The sequence below is a fragment of the Bubalus bubalis genome, chromosome 3, assembly GCF_019923935.1.
Source record: "Bubalus bubalis isolate 160015118507 breed Murrah chromosome 3, NDDB_SH_1, whole genome shotgun sequence".
NCBI classification, from domain to species: Eukaryota; Metazoa; Chordata; class Mammalia; order Artiodactyla; family Bovidae; genus Bubalus; species Bubalus bubalis.
In genome coordinates, this window is record NC_059159.1 from 71,514,039 (window position 1) to 71,536,758 (window position 22,720).

Below are 22,720 nucleotides of genomic sequence, written 5' to 3' on the forward strand. Positions count from 1 at the left end.
CTCATTTTCACTATATTGATTCTTTCAATCCATGAACACAGTATATTTCTCCATCTATTAGTGTCCTCTTTGACTTCTTTCACCAGTGTTTTATAGTTTTCTATATATAGGTCTTTAGTTTCTTTAGGTAGATACATTCCTAAGTATTTTATTCTTTTCATTGCAATGGTGAATGGAATTGTTTCCTTAATTTCTCTTTCTATTTTCTCATTATTAGTGTATAGGAATGCAAGGGATTTCTGTGTGTTGATTTTATATCCTGCAACTTTACTATATTCATTGATTAGCTCTAGTAATTTTCTGGTGGAGTCTTTAGGGTTTTCTATGTAGAGGATCATGTCATCTGTAAACAGTGAGAGTTTTACTTCTTCTTTTCCAATCTGGATTCCTTTTATTTCTTTTTCTGCTCTGATTGCTGTGGCCAAAACTTCCAAAACTATGTTGAATAGTAGTGGTGAAAGTGGGCACCCTTGTCTTGTTCCTGACTTTAGGGGAAATGCTTTCAGTTTTTCACCATTGAGGATAATGATCATCAGTGTCTTATAATTTTCTGTGTACAATTCTTTTGTCTCCTTCAGTTCAGTTCAGTCTCTCAGTTGTGTCCAACTCTTTGAGACCCCATGAATTGCATCACGCCAGGCCTTCCTGTCCATCACCAACACCCAGAGTTCACTCAGACTCATGTCCATCGAGTCAGTGATGCCATCCAGCCATCTCATCCTATGTCGTCCCCTTCTCCTCCTGCCCCCAATCCCTCCCAGCATCAGAGTCTTTTCCAATGAGTCAACTCTTCGCATGAGGTGGTCAAAGTACTGGAAGTTTATTCCTAGATATTTAATTGCTTTTGTTGCAGTGGTGAATGGGATTGATTCCTTAATTGCTCTTTCTGATTTTTCATTGTTAGTATATAGAAATGTTCTTTTTTTTCCCAGTTGTTTTAGGTGTAAAGTTGGTTTGTCTATTCGATGCTTTTCTTGTTTCTTGAGGTAGGACTGTATTGCTAGAAACTTCCCTCTTAGAACTGATTTTGCTGCATCTCATAGGTTTTGAGTTGTTGTGTTTTCACTGCTATTTGTTTCTAGAAATTTTTTGATTTCCATTTTGATTTCTTCAGTAACCTATTGGTTATTTAGAAACATGTTGTTTAATCTCTATGTGTTTGTGTTTTACAGTTTTTTTCTTGTAATTGATATCTAGTCTCATAGTGTTGTGATTGGAGAAGATACTTGATACAATTTCAATTTTCTTAAATTTACTGAGGTTTGATTTGTGACCTAAGATGTGGTCTAGACTGGAGAATGTTCCATGTGCACTTGAGAAGAAGGTGCATTCTTCTGCATTTGGATGGAATGTCCTGAAGATATCAATGAGATCCATCTCATCTAATGTGTCAGTTAAGACTTGTGTTTCCTTATTAATTTTCTGCTTTGATGATCTGTTCATTGGTGTGAGTGGGGTGTTAAAGTCTCCTACTATTATTGTGTTACTGTCAATTTCTCCTTTTATGTCTGTTAGTGTTTGTCTTGTGTATTGAGGTGCTCCTATGTTGGGTGCATTGATATTTACAGTTTTTATGTCTTCCTCTTGGATTTACCCCTTGATCATTATGTAGTATCCTTCCTTACCTATTATAATCTTCTTTAAGATCTATTTTGTCTGATATGAAAATTTCTACGCTAGCTTTCTTTAGCTTCCCATTTGCATGGAATATATTTTTCCAGCCTCTCACTTTCAGTCTGTATGTGTCTTGAGGTCTGAAGTGGGTTTCTTGTAGACAGCATATATATGTGTCTTGTTTTTGTATCCATTCAGCCAGTCTGTGTCTTTTGGTTGGAGTATTTAATCCATTTACATTTAAAGTAATTATTGATATATGTGTTACTATTGCCATTTTCTTAATTGTTTGGGGTTGATTTTGTAGATCTTTTTTCTTCTCTTGTATTTCTTGACTATATAAGTCCCTTTTAACATTTGTTGTAAAGCTGGTTTGATGGTACTGAATTCTCTTAACTTTTGCTTGTCTGAAAAGCTTTTTATGTCTCCATCAGTTTTAAATGGGATCCTTGCCATGTACAGTAATCTTGGTTGTAGATTTTTCCCTTTCAGTACTTTAAATATATCCTGCCATTTCCTTCTGGCCTGCAGAGTTTCTGCTGAAAGATCAGCTGTTAAGCATACGGGGTTTCCCTTGTATGTTACTTGTTGCTTCTCCTTGGTGTTTTTAATATTCTTTCTTTGTGTTTAGTCTTTGTTAGTTTGATTAGTATGTGTCTTGGTGTGTTTCTCCTTGGGTTTATCCTGTATGGGACTCTTTGTGCCTCTTGGACTTGATTGACTATTTCCTTTTCCATGTTGGGGAAATTTTCAACTATAATCTCTTCAAACATTTTTTCATACCCTTTCTTTTTCTTTTCTTCTTCTGGGACCCCTATAATTCTAATTTTGGTGCATTTGATATGGTCCCAGACGTCTCTGAGACTATCCTCAGTTCTTTTCACTTTTTTAACTTTATTCTGCTCTTCAGAAATTATTTCCACCATTTTATCTTCAAGCTCACTGATTCATTCTTCTGCTTCAGATATTCTGCTATTGATTCCTTCTAGAGTATTTTTAATTTCAGTAACTGTGTTGTTTGTCTCTGTGTGTTTATTCTTTAATTCTTCTAGGTCTTTGTTAATTGATTCTTGCATTTTCTCCATTTTGTTTTCAAGGTTTTTGATTATCTTTACTATAATTATTCTGAATTCTTTTTCAGGTAGTTTGCCTATTTCTTCTTCATTTATTTGGACTTCTGTGTTTCTAGTTTGTTCCTTCACCTGTGTAGTATTTCTCTGCCTTTTCATTATTTTTTTTAACTTATTGTGTTTGAGGTCTCCTTTTCCCAGGCTTCAAGGAAAGCTGACTTATTTCCTTGAAGAAGGTTGAATTCTTTCTTCCTTTTTGTTTTGTGTAAGCTTTATATAGCATGAGATTTCTGCTGAGTTTTTGTTTGTTTCTTTGTTTTTCCTCTGATGGGCAAGAGTGAGTGAGGTGGTAATCCTGTCTGCTGATGATTGGGTTTGTATTTTTGTTTTGATTTTTGCTTAGATGAGGCGTCCTGCCCAGGGTGCTACTGAGGGTTGGGTGATGCTGGGTCTTGTATTCAAGTGGTTTCCTCTGTGTGAGTTCTCACTATTTGATACTCCCTAGGGTTACTTCTCTGGTAGTCTAGGGTCTTGGAGTCAGTGCTCCCATTCCAAAGGCTCAGGGCTTGATCTTAAGCTGAGCAAAAGTATTTCTCTTCAAGAGGGCACCAACCAAGCAGAAGCCATTCCCATCTTTACCTCCTAGATAAGCCACATGCTAGTTTAGTTCTTTGCATAACTTCAAGGATGTTGCAACCTTTTAGGACTCAGTTCTCCATCTGAGGACAATTGATTATAGACAGGCAGGGGTCCAGATATGGAAAGAACCTGTTAAGTGTATAATTGCAGTCTCTTCTGCTCTCAAACTCAGTAACAAGGCTTACTGTGGTTTTTCAGTTCCCTGTGTTTGCGTACTGAGGTTCACTCTTATTTTTCTGAAAGTACTTCTGGAAGCTCCCGTCTTGGCTTCTACGCTGCCACCTGTGCGCAGAGTCGCCATTGGCCAGTGCACCCACCGGCTGCACGATCTCTATGGTGTCTGCTGCTGGAGGAGATAGTGGTGGCCTGACCCTTGGCCTCCAGGTGTCTCCTCACTCCTTGGCAGCAGCGGTCCCCACTTCCCTTTTTCGTGGAGGGTGAGCTTCCCACCTAGCCCACAGGTTCTGCCACCATCCCTCTGCCAGCCCTGGTGTTTACTTCTTAACACAAGGAAGTTGTCCTGCAGTCATACATTATTATCCATGGACATTGTATTTAAAAGACTCTGATACTGGGGAAGACTGAAGGAGAAGAGGGCAGCAGAGGATGAGATGGTTAAATAGCACCACAGACTCAATGGACATGAATTTGAGCAAACTCCAGGAAGTAGTGGAGGACAGAGGAGCCTCCACTCCTCCACTCGTAGTGCAGTCCATAGGATCACAGAATCAGACACAACTTAGCTACTTAGGGTGTTTGTATTTGCTCTTGCTTCTGCAAAAGTTAGCTGACTCTGTCACTGTGGTTTCAACTACTGACCTTGAGTCAAAGCCAGAGCACGGGGGTGAGTGACCTGGACAGTGTGGTGGGGACTAGGAGGTAGAAAATACATTCGTTTCACACGGAATTTCAGCACAAATTTGCCTGGAGTTCTTGGCAAGGAAGCTGGCAGGTTTTATTATTTATTTACAGCCTACATGTTAAGCTCGCCCTGGGGCTTTGCTTGGTTTTCAGAAACTTCATTCAAAGGCCAGGCTAGGCGGCCCAAGAAGTTGAGACTGGGGGTTTTAGATGACCTGCACTTATTTATTTTATACCTAGTAGTCTGTACTTTAACTTTCTACGTTGCCCCTCTCCTCCGTCTCCCCACTAGTAAGCACTAATTTGTTCTCTACATTAGCAAGTCTGTTTCTGTTTCGTTACACACATTTGTTTGTGTTATTTCTTAGATTCTACATATAAGTGACAACATAGAGCATTTGTCTTTCTCTGATTTATTTGACTAAACATAATACGCTCTAGGTCCATCCACACTGTTGCAAATGGTAGCATATAATTTTTATCACTGAGTAATATTCCATCATACACCCACACACCCCACAACTTCTCTTTCCATTCATCTGTTAATGAACACTTGGGTTACTTCCATATCTTGGCTACTGTAAATAACGCTGCTATGAAAACTGGGTGCGTGTATCTTTTCAAGTTAATGTTTTCAATTTTCTTTTCGGAGGGGATATATATACAGGAGTGGAATTGCTAGATCATATGGCAGGTCTATTTTTAGTTTTTTGAGGAACTTGCATACTGTTTTCCTGAGTGACTGCCCCAATTTACATTCCTACCAAGAGTGAACAAGGGTTTCCTTTTCTCCAAATCTTAGCCAACATTTGTAATTTGTAGACTTTCTGATGTTAGCTATTCTGACAGGTGTGAGGGGGCATCTCTCACATCATCTCAATCAATAGTTTGATTAATAAGGCCTTCAAGACTCAACTCTTCTGGAACTGGCAAACTTCCTAGAGCAAAAGGGTTTTAGCCCCCTGTTTACCTTTCTAGATTCCTGTGTTCTCTTCAATTTTAACATGGTAATTCATAATCATTTCATCAGTATTTTGATGTGATGCTTTTAATGTGTTTTTTATATCTTATCCAACATGTTGAGTGGCTTTTGATGAGATAGCTGATCCAAATAGCTAGTCTGCCATTTAAGAACCTGGAAATTCTAGTTTCTGCCAATGTTATCATTTCTAATTTTTCCTCTTATCTAATTTAATATTCTTTTATGTGAATTAATTCTTCTGACTTCATTTCTTCTTACTGATTTTACATTATTTCAGAAACTGATCAGCAAAGTTTAAATGACCTAACCACTCCAATCTAAGATATGTGGAATTCTTCCTGGCTGAAAGTCTGCAAAAGTCTATTTGAATTCACTGATCCAATCACATCTTTCAAGGGAAATTCTCAGACACATGCCCTTTGTATAGGCTGACAAAAGATAGTAGCATTCCTAACTCTTCTGGGGCTTCCCAGGTGGTGTCAGTGGTAAAGAATCCACCTGCCAATGCAAGAGACTCAAGAGACATGGGTTTGATTCCTGGGTCAGGAAGATCCTCTGGAGAAGAAAATGGCAACCCACTCCGCTCCAGTATTCTTGCCTGGGAAATCCCATGGACAGAGGAGCTGGAGGACTACAGTCCATGGGGCTACAAAGAATCAGACATGACTGAGCGAGTGTGCACACACACATACACATGCACACACTGCTACCACACTATCCCTTACAAACAAATTTTGATTTATAGTATAAAAAAAAGTCAAAAACAAAAAAAATAAATAAATAAAATAAAAAGTTCTACTTGAACTTTTTCATACTGAAAATCCTTAAAGGATTACAAAATTGTAAGAGCTATTACAAGGTGCTCATGAGGACAGATACTCTTCATTGGATAATTTGCTGCTCTTGCAGGTTGGGGTGCAGCTGTGTATTCTGTCAGTCCATAGCATCTTGTGACAATGCAGGACCACATACCATACAATGGAAGTAACACAGGGTTTGAAATTGAACTGGTAGGTCCAAATCCCAGCTCTGACAATAATGTACCAACTGGCTCATAGCAAATCATTTCACCTCCCTGGGCCCATCTGTTCATCTGTAAAATGGGTCTAAGACTGCCTACTCTTGCGTTGCTTTAAGGATCAAATGGGATCACATGCGCATTAAGAACCTAGCTCTATGCCCAGCCCAGAGTAAACACCCAGGAGGAGTCCGTCATTGAGTCTGTAGGCACCAAACCCTTAAAGCACTAGAAAGGCAGAGGAAAAATGTTAAATATAAGCTTTATAGTATTATATGAGAGAGGGATTTGAAAGTGCAAATAGCACATTTGCAAGTAGCAAAGATGCTATGTCCATGTGTGATAATGTTATGCAAGGAAAAGTACGACTGAAAGAACAATTAATAAAGAAAAGTATGGGTTAAATTCTTTTTTTTCCCTGTTTCTGAAATTCCTAAAAGAATGCAGTCCCTTTCAGAATTCATAATGCTGGGTGTGGGTCGGTTTTGCATTTTGTATGTGTGCAGCTGTTCCTCCACTATAAGTATGCACATCTGCTCATTAGCAATACAATATAATTCCCACTGTCTAATTATTTGCAGATGATAGATTCCTTGTACGTGGGCTAAAAAAAGGGATAGTCCTTCAAAACCGGAGACTTATTTTGAAAAAAACTAACTTAAAAGGGTTAGCACAATGAAGTTCAGATATTAATTTGGCAAGTTCAAATATATAAGCACCAGCACTTAAATGGCAACTTGTTGAGAAAACACAAGAGGATTTTTTTTTTCCTCTCCAATTAACGTTGCTCAGTAGACAGCACAGGGCACTGGCTTCTCTACGATGCACCTGGAGAGAGGCTATGAAGCAAACCTGCTAAAGATGGAGTGGACCAGCCCCACTCCTGACCTTCTGGGGACCTCCTGGGAACCATGCATGTTGAACAATGCTGCACAGGGAGTGTGGGAGTAGGCTGGGAGGGGGGAATGTGTGGTCCATGGGCACTGAATAGAGAAGAGTCCTTGGGGTCTCTAGTTCCAACCACAAGCTGAGAAATCACATTAATCCCCTACTGTTGGCTCTGAGGGGAAGGCAGCAAGCTAGGGTATGTGGTCCTAGGGCTCCATGAAACCAACACCAGAGACATGAGGGCAGACAGATGAAGCTACTGAGCACAACTGGGAGCTCCCTGTGGGAGGGTGGAGGGTGGGCATGGGAGGAAAAGGAATGTTTATTGAGGATAAAGGGTATAAACCAAATGTAAGGGATGATCAAGGGTATTCAGAACATGAGATGGGGGAAATGAGAAAGAAAAAAATCGAGAAGTACTGGGGTACAAGAGAAAGCAAGGCAGATGGATGGGAGCTGGTGAAATGGCTCTTTAGGACATGGGCAGGATGAGGATGGCGGCTATTATATACAATGTCGTTATTCTGTACCCAGCGCTGGGCTCTGCATAACAGACTATATTCCTTGGTGCATCCTGACACCACTGAAGGGAGAACAACCATTGTACAGATGGGAAAACTGAGGTTCATTCATCCAGCTGTTCAGTGAAAAATTGTTTAACATGAAGCTTACTTTCCAAAAGGGTTAGTTGCTCAGTCGTGTCAAACTCTTTGGGAGCCCGTGGACTGTAGCCCACCAGGCTCCTCTGTCTATGGGATTCTCCAGGCAAGAATACTGGTGTGGGTTGCCATGCTCTCTTCCATGGGATCTTCCAGACTGAGAGATCAAACCTGCAGCTTCTGCATTACAGGCGGATTCTTTGCCACTGAGGTACCGGGGAAGTCTGAAGAGTGTGTATATCATCACAAAGAAAAGTCAGGAGAGGGATGTAGTTCCCTTTTGTGCTTCTGACAGGTCACTATGGGTACTGGATCAGGAAAGGGTAAGGCCAGGTGGAGGCTGGCGTGGCAGCCAGATGAGAGCAATTAGAGCTGGGACCCAGTGGTCAGGCACAGAGAAAAGAGGCGGTGAGTGACTGTTAACTTCCCCGGGCCACACAGACAGCATGTGGCAGGACTGGTTAAAGCCATATCCTCTAACCCTAGAGTCCATACTCTTAACAGATTTGATTAAAGACGTTTTAATTAAGAAACATTTTAATTAAGATCTTCAGAGGAGTGACTGGGAGTTCATCACCAGCTTATATTGAAAGCTATTTTAGTAAGGATTAGCACAACTGTTGTAGGAGAAGAAAAAGAAGAGAAAAAAAAAGGCCTAAAATGAACCAAAATAACAGTAGCTTAGAGAAGACAGTTCTTACATAAAGAGTCCAGCCTGGGGTACTGACTCTGGAAACTTCTATCTTGTAGGTCCTCAATTACAAGGGTGAGGCCCCCATCCCTGTGGTCCAAGACAGTCATCACTGCAACCGCAGGCAGTATGTGAGAGGCGAGAAAGAAGAGAATGGCCTTTCCTCTGTGTGCACTGGACCCAGAAGCTGACGTCATCTGCCCTTCCTCTAAGTGCACTTAACCCGGAAGTTCACACTGTCACTTGCGCTCATGCTCTTCTAGTCTGGTTTTGGACACGTGGCTATACTTAGTCACTCAGAGTCTGGGAAATTTCGTTTTTATTGGTGGCTGCACATCCAGCTGAAATTCCAATCCTTTAGAAATGGGGAAACCGATATTGGGTTCAGTTCACAGTCTCAGCCAGAAGGCCTCTGCAGAAAGGCCACTGCTCCCTTGGTAGTACACTGGAGAAATTCCCCATCTGTGCCCTAGTCCCTGGGAAGGTCTGGAGCTACTACCAGAGGTCCATACATCCAACTAGGCAGCAGGTGTGGCCTAGTGACGGTTGAGCACATTATGCATGGGAGTATCTCCATTTTGCAGAGGTAAGTGACATGGTGCTGGTTAATAAAAGGGGCATTCAATTTACAGCATGATTAAATTTGTACTAGCATTCTCATATATTTGCTTTAAAAAGGTTGTTAGGGGCACAGCTATATTACATGGGGGATCCTGAACAATGCTTATCCTTAGAAGAGGTCTTCCTCATCAGGAAGCATGGATCCCTCCAGTGTAGGGGAAAGAAAATAGATTTGGGCTTTGGTCAGAGCTGTGTTCAAATACTGCCAACACCATCAAGCAAGACTGTCAGTATTCTGGAATCTCATTTCTCCTCTTCTATTAAGTGAAGACAGTAAACCCCAGTTCATCAGGTTACGGTAGGGGTTAAATGAAATTATAGGTATAATGCATCTACCACTGAGACTGGGCCATAAGGGGTACTTCATAAATGTGTTGTCCTTTCCCTCAGGATCGAGGAGAGTGAAACAGGTTGGAATAGAAAAGTCAGGTTTATGCAATCAAGTAAGGCAAAGCTGAGTCTCCACATTGTATACTTGTGTGTGTGTGGTTTGGCCCAAGGTTCAGGGTCTGGGACCTGCATTCCTATGCAGAAACAGGAGGACCAAAATGATGGAATTCATGCACAGAGCATACGAGGTACAGGGATGCAGAACATGCATGAGAGGCTGGGACTTTATCTGGTTCTTCTGAGGACTGTATCAGCAGCAAAGATAAGGAGCTTTCTATCTATCAACCTCATCACTATCACCGCCAGCAGTTACATCACAAAATGAGAACGCAAGCAACGCGGAAATCTTTCCAACTAGCAGGAAGTACAGAAGAGCTTTCGTGGCAGAAAACCCACACTGTAGTAGGCAGACGGTAAATAGTTCCCCACAGAAATCAAGGAAACAAAAATAACTAAATAACTCTGGTGACCCTGTATTGTGCTGAGAAGGACACAGCTATAATGCCACCACCTGCAGAGTTCTTGACCCTGGTTTTTGACCATGGTTCTTTCAAGTGATTTTCACATGGCTTCATTTCATTCCTATGACAACCCAAGAAGTGGGCAGGATAGACATTATTATCCTTTCTCTGTAGATGAGAAAACGGAGTTTCAGATTAAGTGTCTTGGCCAAGGTTGCGAGGTTGGGAAGAGGTCCAACTGGGGCCAGAACCCAGATCTAAATGTCAGGCTCTGCTATGGTATCTGGAGACTGGGGAATTTGGGGGACCACATGGTCAGGTGCTCTGTGTGGGTTATTCCCCTGGCACCCATAGCCAAGTGACAACATACAACACCCCCAGGGAAAGACTCTAGTTGGTTCTGCTGGAGTCACACGCCTGTTGTTTGGATTGAACATTGATAACAACAGGAAAAGACACTGTGACTGATCAGGCATAGATCATATAGATCATATAGACCCTTCTGGCCCTATTTCCAGAAGGGTCATAGGAAACCCTACAAGGCAGAAAAAGATTCTTACCGTGACCCATTATGCTGAACTACCTAAAAAATAATTCTAATAATAATGTGGGCAAATCAGATACCTTGGGATTTAATGCATGACTGTGTACACTGCATGAAGCACTACTCTAAGCAGAAACACATATACACAAGGGTAGAAAAACTCTCCTCCTACATGTATAATTTGCCCAAAATATTAGTGTAAGAATAGGTCACTCAATACTCCAATCCCATTGTCTGTGACCCCCACCATGAGCAATTTCATCTTCTGACTCATAGAATTGAAGCTGACGTTGGAACAGATGATCAGTCTCTTTCAGTCTATAAGCCTATGAACATCCTGTCAGAAAAAAAGTACCTCTGAAAAACCAGCACATCAACCTATTAAATATTACATTATCAGACAGTGCTATGGGCTGTGTCCCACCTCCTCTCATAATTTACATGTTGAAGCTCTAATCTCCAGTACTGAGTGTAACTGAATCTGGAAACAGAGTCTTTAATGATTAAGATTAAATGAGGCCATCTGGGTGGGCCCTAATCCAATCTGACTCGTGATCTTATACAAAGAGATTAGGACACAGACACACACAGAGGGAAGGCTACATGAGAAGACAGCCATGGGCAAGCCAACATGAAGCCAACCCTGCCAATGCCTTCAACTTCGGCCCCTAGCCTCCAGGACTGTAAGAAAATTCATTTCTGTTGGTTAAGCCACCCAGTCTGTGATACTTTATGATGGCAGCCCTAGCAAATTCATATCGACAGCCAACCAAGAATTTCCAAAGTTGAGACCAATCTGATCCATGGGATGGGGAGAACAAGAGGTTCTAATAAAATGCTTTTGCAGGTGGAATTCCCCTGAGAATCAGGGGCGAGAACTAGTGACCGGAGGTGCACTACTAAAGATGTGATAAAATGGGTGGGGACTTCCCTGGCGGTCCAGTGGTTAAGACTTCACCTTCCAACTCAGGGCGTGCAGGTTCAATCCCTGGTCTGGGAGCCAAGATCCCACATGCCTCAGGGCCAAAAAACCCAAACATATAATGGACACAATATAGTAACAAATTCAATAAAGACCATTAAAAATGGTTCACATCCCCGTCCCCCAAAAATGATAAAATGGGTAAGACGTTAAGAGGAGTAAGGAGAGAGAAGTAGATGGCAGACTTCACCTTCTTTAAAATGTTGCGGAGGCCAAGAACAAGGTGGTTCTATCAGGACACAGGTGGCCAGGCCAGGCCACATACCCAGCCTTGTGGGCCCACATAGAGCCTGTCTGCTCCATGACTTCAGGCTCACCTGGCATCCTGATAGGTGTCTCCACTTAGAACTCTGGAGCCCCCAGCATCCTGCCTTGACCCTCGGCTCTGAGCAAGAGGCTGCTGCCTCTGAATCAAAGGCTCCTCAGAATGACCCTGGCTGTCGTCACCCCCCCTTCTTTATGGAGCTCACCAATCAGTTTCTCGTTGAGGCACGGATGTCTAAGCCATCAGGCCTGCCGTGCTTATGTGACGTGACAGTGCGGCAGTCCAAGCCAGGGTGGCATCTGAACCTTCTGATGACAGTACCCTTGCCCTTACCAGTCCTATACCTCCCCTGCCCCCATCTCACTGCTTCCCCACCAGGGACTCATGCCCCCACGTCAACCAGACTTGACGGTCATGGAGAACCTGCTCCTGGCCTCATTCCCACCTCAGTCACCCTGCTGGATCAGCCTGCATCCTGGGCCTGCCTGACCCTGGCTCCTCTGCTGATCATGTTGCTGTTCTTGCCTTAGCTCTGACCTCTGCCTTCTGGGAAATCACCCTGGACTCAGGTGTAACCAGGACTCAGGACTTACCAACCTGGCGCTGGGGTTGCTGGGATCTTGGACAGGTTCCACCCCAAGACACAATGCATGTTTGGAAGAACACATCCATTCATCAGGAAAGAGTCAACACCACTCACCCACTCCCACAAGACCTGACACCAAAGGGAAAAAGATTTTCATTAAATAGACCAATTGCTATCTTTTGCAACCCCATGGATGGTAGCCTGCCAGGTTACTCTGTCCATGGGATTTTCTAGGCAAGAATACTGGAGTAACTTGCCATTTCCTTCTCCAGGGTATTTTCCTAACCAGGAATTGAACCTATGTCACTTGCCTCTCTTGTATTGGCAGTCAAGTTCTTTCACCTCTGTGCCAGCTGGGAAGCCCAAATATTTTGTTAAAGCCAACAGAATTCTCAGCCTAGTTAGATGTAGGTTATGAATTCTCCAGGCAAGAATACTGGAGTGGATAGCCATTTCCGACCCAGGGATAGAACCCCAGTCTCCTGCATTGCAGGCAGATTCATTACCATCGGAGCTGCCAGGGAAGCCTGCTAAATGAACAGGGTTTGTGAAAATCATATCGTACATATAGGACTTTTCAGTCCATAAGACTCATAATACCAGATCATCACACTGGCAAAGCAGTGCTTGTAAGGCTGTTAAGTTGAAGTCTGGAAACTGCTCCATTATTGGATACTACAATGATATTTGCCAGCATGAGACATTCGCTTGTGTGTGCATTCAAATAAAATTCCTGACCACCATCGTTTACAGCCCAAATATATTAATATCTCCATACAATAAATTCCAAAGAAGACAAAATAAATATTTAAATAACCCAAACATTGTGAACCCACTGCATACTGCATTTTACCTTTTTTTTTTTTTATCACCCTCAGACATTTAAAGGAAAAAAAAAAAAAAAAACAGGCTGATAACATCAAAAGATGAGAAAGGCTAAATTCAGGGAAATAAAGGAACCATAAATCAGGAAAACTTTGGAGCTGCTAGAAAGACACTTTAATTTTGTAGACAAAAGACTGCATTAAGGAGGAATAATGCAATAATCAAAGGTGAACGAATCTCTATTGTCTGGTGTCTTTCTCTGTGGGAATTTTCCCACCCCTGACAGCTGTAAAGGAGGGAGGGGCGCAGATGGGGGGCTGTGCCTTTATTCTCTCACCCTCTTTTCCCCAGCCCCTCCCCTTCTCCGTCAATAAATGTCTGCAATCATATTCTTGAGCTCCTGTGTGATTTCAAGGTTCATCTCTTCCGTGCAGCTCAAACACTAATTATCCCAGCTGTAATTAGTAAGATAATTAAATACTGGCTCACTCATCTACCTTGGGTCGGGTCATGATTCTCCCAGAAGACCTTGAGCAGTTCCTCAAAGCTGATGCGTTCTGGCTGGTACACCACCCGGACTACTTCTGCGTGGCCGGTTTTTCCTTGAAAGAGACAGAACATACAACCCCAATTTACTGACAACACCGATTTATGACAAGTTATCTGTTTCCCCAAAACCACCAGACAAAGGCTGAAATTCTTCCCTGTGAAGGCAATTGTGCTTGAACACTTTCATTCTGAGTCTCTGTCACTGGTCCTTTTCCCATAAAAGCATGCGGTTGTCCTCGAGCAAGTTTTCTGAGGAGGGTCTTTCTCTTCATTGTGCTCTAATTTTTTTTTTTTTTTAATGAGAAAATAAACCTGGGCTTTCCTTTTTCTAATCTCATTCTTATGAAAGCTTATGGATCCAACCTGACATGGTGCTAGAGATTTGAAACTCTGCAAAGGGAAAGGAGCCAGTTTATTTTTATCATCTCCCCCTGCTGTAGCAAGCTTAGCTGCACTACAGAGGGAGACGGTGCCAGATAAAGGAACCTGTGAAGAAACAGGCTTATAACTCGCTCACATTAGATACATTTGGTAACAGAGAGACATATTTGCTGTGCTGTTAACACTGAGAAGAGGATCAGGTTCCCATACCCGAAGGGCCAGTAAGTGGTTCCCCAGCCTAATTCATCTCTGCGGTAAATAACGACTATAGCAAATGTCTCTCTGCAGCATCCCTGTTAGCACATTCCCTTCTCAAAGGTGGTCCCCAAGGTTCTGTGGGTCAGCGAAGAATGTATTTGCATTGCCACTTGTACCTGTGGCAATCCTATCCTCTCTTATTTCAGTATTGCTGCTGCTGCTAAGTCGCTTCAGTTGTGTCCGACTCTGTGCAACCCCATAGACGGCAGCCCACCAGGCTCCCCCGTCCCTGGGATTCTCCAGGCAAGAACACTGGAGTGGGTTGCCATTTCCTTCTCCAATGCATGAAAGTGAAAAGTGAAAGTGAAGTCGCTCAGTCGTGTCCAACTCTTAGTGACCCCATGGACTGCAGCCCACCAGGCTCCTCCGTCCATGGGATTTTCCAGGCAAGAGTACTGGAGTGGGGTGCCATTGCCTTATAACATAGTAAATAATAGCGTGCTAAGTTGCTTCAGTTGTGTCCGACACTTTGTGACCCCATGGACTGTAGCCCGCCAGGCTCCTCTGTCCATAGGATTCTCTAGGCAAGAACACTGGAGTGGGTTGTCATGTCCTCCTTCAGGGGATCTTCCTGCCCCAGGGATCGAACCTGCATTGGTAGAGGGGTTCTTTACCACTAGCACCACCTGGGAAGCCCAGTAAATAATAGACTCCTCCACAAATTTGTTTTCCATCTCTTTTTGGTCACATACTGAAGTGGGTTGCCATTTCCTACTCCAGGAGATCTTCCCAACCCAGGGATGGAACCCTCAACTCTTTGTATCTCCTGCACTGGCAAGTGGATTCTTTACTACTTGCACCTGCTGGGAAGTCCTAGTAAGGACTTTAGCCTGGTACAAAATGAAATTAAAAGATGCTTACTCCTTGGAAGGAAAGTTAGGACCAACCTAGATATCATATTAAAAAGCAGAGACATTACTTGGTCAACAAAGATCTGTCAAGTCAAGGTTTTGGTTTTTCCAGTGGTCATGTATGTATGTGAGAGTTGGACTATAAAAAAAGCTAAGTGCCGAAGAATTGATGCTTTTGAACTGTGGTGTTGGAGAAGATTCTTGAGAGTCCCATGGACTACAAGGAGATCCAATCAGTCCATCCTAAAGGAGATCAGTTCTGGGTGTTCATTGGAAGGACTGACGTTGAAGCTGAAACTCCAATACTTTGGCCACCTGATTTGGAGAGCTGACTCATTTGAAAAGACCCTGATGCTGGGAAAGATTGAGGGCAGGAGGAGAAGGGGATGACAGAGGATGAAATGGTTGGATGGCATCACCGACTCAATGGACATGAGTTTGGGTAGACTCCAGGAGTTGGTGATGGACAGGGAGGCCTGGTGTGCTGTGGTTCATGGGGCCACAAAGAGTCAGACACGACTGAGCGACTGAACTGAAAACAGGTAGCTGGTCTTTGCCTTGACTCTGGTAGGTAATCTAGGTCATACCTAATAGGAGTGTCTTTATATACAGAGGGGCCGCCACACCAGTGCTCTTAGGGTGGAGATTGGCCACACTTAATCTTAGGGTAGGGTTAGGGTAGGGGCTGCTATGCTAACAGTCTTAGGGTAGGGGCTGTTATGCCAGAAAGGCCAACCATGTGACTGAGGGAGGGGGCTTTGGGTAAAATGGTATTGGTTGACCTAGAACCTGAGTTCAACCATGCAGGCAATCGATCAATCATACCTATGTACTGAAGCCCCAGTAAAAACTCTGGACACCAAAGTTTGGGACACCACCAGGTTCCTGGGTGGCAATGCTCTGCATAGTGTCACACGCAGAGGCCAAGAAGGAGATGACACAGGGGCTCTGCCCTGAGCCCTTCCAGGCTCTGCCCTGTGTGACTTTTCTTTTAGCTGACTTTGATCTGTATCCTTTTCCTGTAACCAACTGTAACTGTGGGGATAACAGCGTTTGAGTTCTGTGAGTCCTTCTAAGAAATTATCAAACCTCACAGTGGTTTCGGGAATCCTTTGCATCTTGGTTTGCAAAGTTTTTTCGTCTATGTTGGTATTTTCACCTGAATTCTTACAATCCTCCAATGGTACACACAGGGAAGGTACAAATCCCCATTTTACAAGTTAAGGTGCCTCAGTGATAAAGAATCTGCCTGCCAATGCAGGAGACACAGGAAATGTGGGTTTGATTCCTGGGTCGGGAAGATCCTCTAGAGAAGGAAACGGCAACCCACTGCAGTATTCTTGCTGGAAAATCCCACGGACAGAGGAATCTGGCAGGCTACAGCCCATGGGGTCTCAAAGAGTCAGAAACAACTTAGCAACTAAACAACAACAACAGCACATACAAGTCAGATTTGCCCAGTTGTCATGTTCCTAGTAAACTTCTGGACCATAACCTGAAAAAACACCTTCTGACTCCTTGTCCAGGATTCTGTTCAATGCATTAAAGCAATAAGAGCAAAGTGAACATGAATCCAGTAAAGGAGAGAGATTTACTCATCATCTTTAGCCTTCCTTAACAGTAAAATATATTTCTGATTGTAGAAACAATGATTTGTAGATAAAATGATGCTCAGAACATGTGCAGAAATATAAAAAAGAAAACAAAAATCATCCATACTCCTACCAGATAAGTACTTTCAGTATTTTTTATGCATTTCTTTCTGCCTGCTGCCAAGTCGCTTCAGTCGTGTCCGACTCTGTGCAACCCCATGGACTGCAGCCTACCATGCTTCTCCGTCCATGGGATTCTCCAGGCAAGAACACTGGAGTGGGTTGCCATTTCCTTCTCCAATGCATGAAAGTGGAAAGTGAAAGTGAAGTCGCTCAGTCGTGTCTGACTCTTAGCGACCCCATGGACGGCAGCCTACCAGGCTCCTCCATCCATGGGATTTTCCGGGCAACAGTACTGGAGTGGGGTGCCATAGCCTTCTCCCATTTCTTTCTAGATATGCACGAGACACATACACACACAAAATATACACATATGCACACCATGACACACAAAACTTATTTTACTATAATCACTGCATCATGCCTTTTCCACTTAAAAGTACACTGTGAGTGTTTTCCCCACCACTGAAATTTTTTTTAGTAAATGCCATTTATACATACATAATAAATACTTAACACTCCAAAGATGACTGTGTTATTACTTATTCAATTATTCTCTGTCATTGGGCATTCGTACTGAATCCTCTTTTTATCTATGAATGTAAATATTTTTCTCCATTTTTGAGGCTGCCTCTAGCCTCAGTTATACAAGTGAATTTTCTAAATCAGTGTTTATAAACATTTTAAAGTTTCTTGCTAATCATTAAAGTTGAGCCAATTTTCTCTCCCCTTTAGCAGCATATCTGAGGGTCAGTCTCAGTTACCTTCAGAGTGTTTTTAATCCCTACTAATTTATGGATGGAAGATATTAATAGTAGCCTGTCATTTTATTTTAATGAATTTAATTATTAGTGAGGTAAAATGTCATGCTTATTAATAAGTTTAATCATTTATTTTCTCTAATTTTGTTATGTCTTCTTTATGTTGGGTTATTAATATTTTATTCTTAATTGGTCAGTCTACATAATTTTAATTCAAATACTATAGTCATGTAAATTAACATCTAAACAGATATTATGCTAATAGACAAGAAAAGTATGACGGGGGGATTATGTGAAGAAGATTCATTAAGTATAATAACCATGTTATTGTAAAACCATTTTAAATCTACTTTAAAAATCTTACTATTTTGTGTTTTGAAATGTTTGAATGATGATTTAACTACATAACTAGTAAAACTGAATATTAAAAATGGCATGTTACAAACGTGACAAAATATACTAGATAAGAAAAACATTGAAATAGATAACTAAAAAGAACCTACTGCATAGCACAGGGAACTCTACTAAATGCTCTGTAGTGACCTAAATGAGAAGGAACTCTAGAAAGAGGGGATATATGTAAATTTAAGGGGCTTTCCTGGTGGCTCAGATGGTAAAGAATCTGCCTGCAAAATGCAGTAGATCTGGGTTATCTCCCTGGGTCAAGAAGATCCCCTGGTGAAGCGAATGGCTACCCACTCCAGCACTCTTGCCTGGAGAATTCCATGGACAGAGGAGACTGGCAGGCCACAGTCCATGGGGTCACAAAGAGTCGGACATGACTGAGCAACTAACCAAACACATGTAAACATATAGCTCTACAGAGCAGAAATGAACACAATATTGTAAAACAACTATAATCCAATAAAATTTAAAAATAAATTAAAATTATTTTAAAAAAGAAAAGCACTGAAACCACACTAGACATACAGGCAAAAGATGTAAACAGGCAATACACATTGAAAAAAATAAATGCAGAGCAAGACATGAAAAGTTCTCAACAGTTTCAGTGATCAGATAAAAGCAAATGAATGCATCTTAAACATTAAAATACCATCTCCTACTCATGTCACCTTGTAAACCTGCTTAAAGCCACGCCTAGTGCTGCTGAGGACACGGTGAGGCTCCTCAGTCAGTGACACTGAATTGGCAGGACCCTTCTGAAGCCCCCGGGCATATGGAGCAAGTGCCGCAAAGACGGATCTGCCTCAATTAACAGTGGCCCGGGAAATCAACCTCAAAGATATAAACCCGAAGAAAAGAAAAGGCAGACACAAACACAAAAACTCGTTCCGTCATTGCTATTAACACAGTGGTAAGTTACCATAAGACATCCAGAAGTCAAACAGAAAGAAACCAACCATGGCACGGCCACATGAGGTGACATCACGGAATCACACATTACAACTGTGAATCCTGGTAAAAGCTGTTACTATTTACTGAACCCTGATAATATGGGAGGCACCTTACCTACTGGATGTTGTTCAATGCTCACACTTCCCCCCCCCCCAGTTTTTCTCTATTGAGATAAAAAAAAAACAAACCCCACACATTTCCAAAATTTACTATCTCAACTATGTTTAAGTGTACAATTCAGTGGCATTAAGTAGAGTCATATTGTTGAGCTACCATCACCATCATTTATCTCCAGGATTTTTTTAATCCTGCAAAACTGAAACTTTATATCCAGTAAACACTAACTTCCCAATTTCCTCTTCTCCCAGTCCCAGGTGACTGCCATTCTACTTCTGTCTCGGTGAATTTGACTCTTCTAAACCCCATGTCAGTGGAATCATATTTTATTTTTCCTCTCGTGATTGGCTTATTTCACTCAGCAGAATGTCCTCAAGATTCATCCAGGCTGAAGCCTGTGTCAGAATGTCCTTCTTTTTAAAGGCTGAATAAGATGTCATTGCACAGACATGCCACATTTGTTTATCCATCTATCTGTCAATGGACACTTGGGCTGCTTCCACTTTTAGGCTTTCGTGCATAGTGCTGCTATGAATACAGCTACACAGATGTTGCTCCCAACACTTTCACAACAGGGATGTCGTCCCCATTTTACATATGAGGAAACCAAGGCCTCACCACAAGTTTTCTCACATAACATCCTGCAGCCAGTAAACGGCAGGATCCAGTGAGGAGCCAACCATGTTTCAACTGAAGGTAGAAAGTCTGGCTCATTCTATGACTCCAAGCCGGCTCCTGAATGTCACCGGAAGTCATCAATGACAGCAAATGTCACACAGCAAGTGGCCCACAGCTGTGGGGATAACTGACACCCAGGTGGTCAAGACTATTTTCCAAGACTTCTTTCGTGGTTGCAATACAGGGTCAGGAAAGATTTCCCCTCACCAGCAAACACTTTCAGACATAATCTGAGCACTGACACTATTTGTAGAGAGGTTTAAAGAGCCTTGGTTGTTTAAAAGAAGGTACTGCTATTAAAATTCAGGCTCTATCTGCATTGACAAACAAGGTGGAGAAGCCCTTGTCAAACTCACCTTTAAGTTTCTTTATTTTATTTCTCCAAAGTACAAGAGCTTGTATAAAAATACACAGTGCAAATGATCAAAAGGATTAAGGGGCCAGCAACCACTTACAGAAATGCCCATGCCTCCAAGAACTCACCGATGTGCTAGGCTAATTTGATTCCCAAGACCAATCTGCAAATAGTTTCTGATGCTTCCAAAGATGAAAGGCTATATCTTTAAAATACTTTGAGTCATTTCTTCACATAACATTGTGCAAATAGCATGACAGATGTGATGTGCAAATGTGCTTGTTAACAATTCACAGTAGTATTATAGGTTCTTTAATGTTGTCGTTCAAAGTACCTTGAGAGGAAACATGCAAAGGACAAATGTCTTTCTGAGCATGTCCCCTTGTTGCTTTACCTCGTGATTCCAAAGGGAGGTGAAGGAACACCAAGGGGTAGACTATGGACAGTTATTCCTTACAAGACAAAAAACATCGCAGAAGATACACGTGGGAGTGCTCCAGGAGCAGAAAAATCACACACCTGGAGTCAGCCAGAGCTTTGTGGAAGCCAAGTCACACACAGAACCAGGTGTGTTTAAAGAGAACCCCAAGATAAATCAGCCAGTTCTGAAAGTCTTATGTGACTGCTTTCCAGCCCACAGGGAAAACACTATTTTCAGCTCTTCCAGGTCTGCCCCATGAACTGCCACTACTGGTGGCTGGTGAGGAGAGAGAAAGCAGAGAGGCGGCCTCTCCAGAAGACGAGACCGGAAAAGAGGCGGGAAGCTGGTGGGACGCAGAGGAGGCAGGGGGTGGTAGCAAGGGGACAGCATTGTGCTCTGCTGACAGGCACACTGCTACCTGGCCACTGTGTGCCCAGGAGGGAGGAGAAAGGGGGCTCAAATCCCAGCTCCCCACCGCACCCACTATCGAAGGCCCTTTATCTACTTCACCACTCACTGCCTCAGTTTCTCATCTGCAAAATGGGGAGTCAGAATAGCACCTGGCACATAAGAGTCTAAGTCTCTAGTCTTATTAGAAGCTGAACTCTTAAAATGAAAATCAAAGCCACAAGCAATAACTTAAACCACAGTTTTCACAAGCAGTTCAACACTCTGGACTGTGATCCCGGGTCTCTTAGTATTTTCAGTTCAGTTCAGTTCAGTCGCTTAGTCGTGTCAGACTCTTTGCGACCCCATGAATCGCAGCACGCCAGGCCTCCTTGTCCATTACCAACTCCCGGAGTTCACTCAGACTCACGTCCATCCAGGCAGTGATGCTATCCAGCCATCTCATCCTCTGTCGTCCCCTTCTCCTCCTGACCCCAATCCCTCCCAGCATCAGAGTCTTTTCCAATGAGTCAACTCTTCACACGAGGTGGCCAAAGTACTGGAGTTTCACTTTAGCATCATTCCTTCCAAAGAACACCCAGGGCTGATCTCCTTTAGAATGGACTGGTTGGATCTCCTTGCAGTCCAGGGGCTCTCAAGAGTCTTCTCCAACACCACAGTTCAAAAGCATCAATTCTTCGGTGCTCAGCTTTCTTCACAGTCCAACTCTCACATCCATATATGACCACTGGAAAAACCATAGCCTTGACTAGACGGACCTTTGTTGGCAAAGTAATATCTCTGCTTTTCAATATGCTATCTAGGTTGGTCATAACTTTTCTTCCAAGGAGTAAGCGTCTTTTAATTTCATGGGTACAGTCACCATCTGCAGTGATTTTGGAGCCTCAAAAAATAAAGTCTGACACTGTTTCCACTGTTTCTCCATCTATTTCCCATGAAGTGATGGCGCCAGATGCCATGATCTTTGTTTTCTGAATGTTGAGCTTTAAGCCAACTTTTTCACTCTCCTTTTTCACTTTCATCAAGAGGCTTTTTAGTTCCTCTTCACTTTCTGCCATAAGGGTGGTGTTATCTGCATATCTGAGGTTAGTGATATTTCTCCTGGTAATCTTGATTCCAGCTTGTGCTTCTTCCAGCCCAGCATTTCTCATGATGTACTCTGCATATAAGTTAAATAAGCCTTGACATACTCCTTTTCTTATTTGGAACTAGTCTGTTGTTCCTTGTCCAGTTCTAACTGTTGCTTCCTGACCTGCATATAGGTTTCTCAAGAGGCAGGTCAGGTGGTCTGGTATTCCCATCTCTTTCAGAATTTTCCACAGTTTATTGTGATCCACACAGTCAAAGGCTTTGGCATAGTCAAGAAAGCAGAAATAGATGTGTTTCTGGAACTCTCTTGCTTTTTCCACAATCCAGCGGATGTTGGCCATTTGATCTCTGGTTCCTCTGCCTTTTCTAAAGCCAGCTTGAACATCTGGAAGTTCATGGTTCACGTATTGCTGAAGCCTGGCTTGGAGAATTTTGAGCATTATTTTACTAGTGTGTGAGATGAGTGCAATTGTGTGGTAGTTTGAGCATTCTTTGGCATTGCCTTTCTTTGAGATTCTCTGGCAGGTCAGCGGTTAAAGTGTCTGCCTGCAATGCTGGAGACCTGGGTTTGATCCCTGGGTTGGGAAGATCCCCTGGAGAAGGAAATGGCAACCCACTCCAGTATTTTTGCCTGGAGAATCCCGTGTACAGAGGAGCCTGGTGGGCTACAGTCACGGGGTCGCAAAGA

The 22,720-nt window shown here is 42.6% G+C and overlaps 1 protein-coding gene across 4 annotated transcripts in view; it reads right to left on the bottom strand.

Annotated features, from left to right (window-relative positions):
* MSRA (methionine sulfoxide reductase A) overlaps nucleotides 1–22,720 on the bottom strand; it is a 381,803-nt gene that overhangs the window by 119,103 nt on the left and 239,980 nt on the right. For 3 of the 4 annotated variants that reach the window (XM_006064315.4, XM_006064312.4, XM_006064314.4), the window contains one exon: nucleotides 13,594–13,698. The exons of the other annotated variant lie outside the window; for it this stretch is intronic. In XM_006064315.4, the coding sequence (XP_006064377.1) occupies nucleotides 13,594–13,698 (105 nt within the window). The remainder of the gene's footprint in view (nucleotides 1–13,593; nucleotides 13,699–22,720) is intronic. 4 annotated transcript variants of the gene reach the window in all.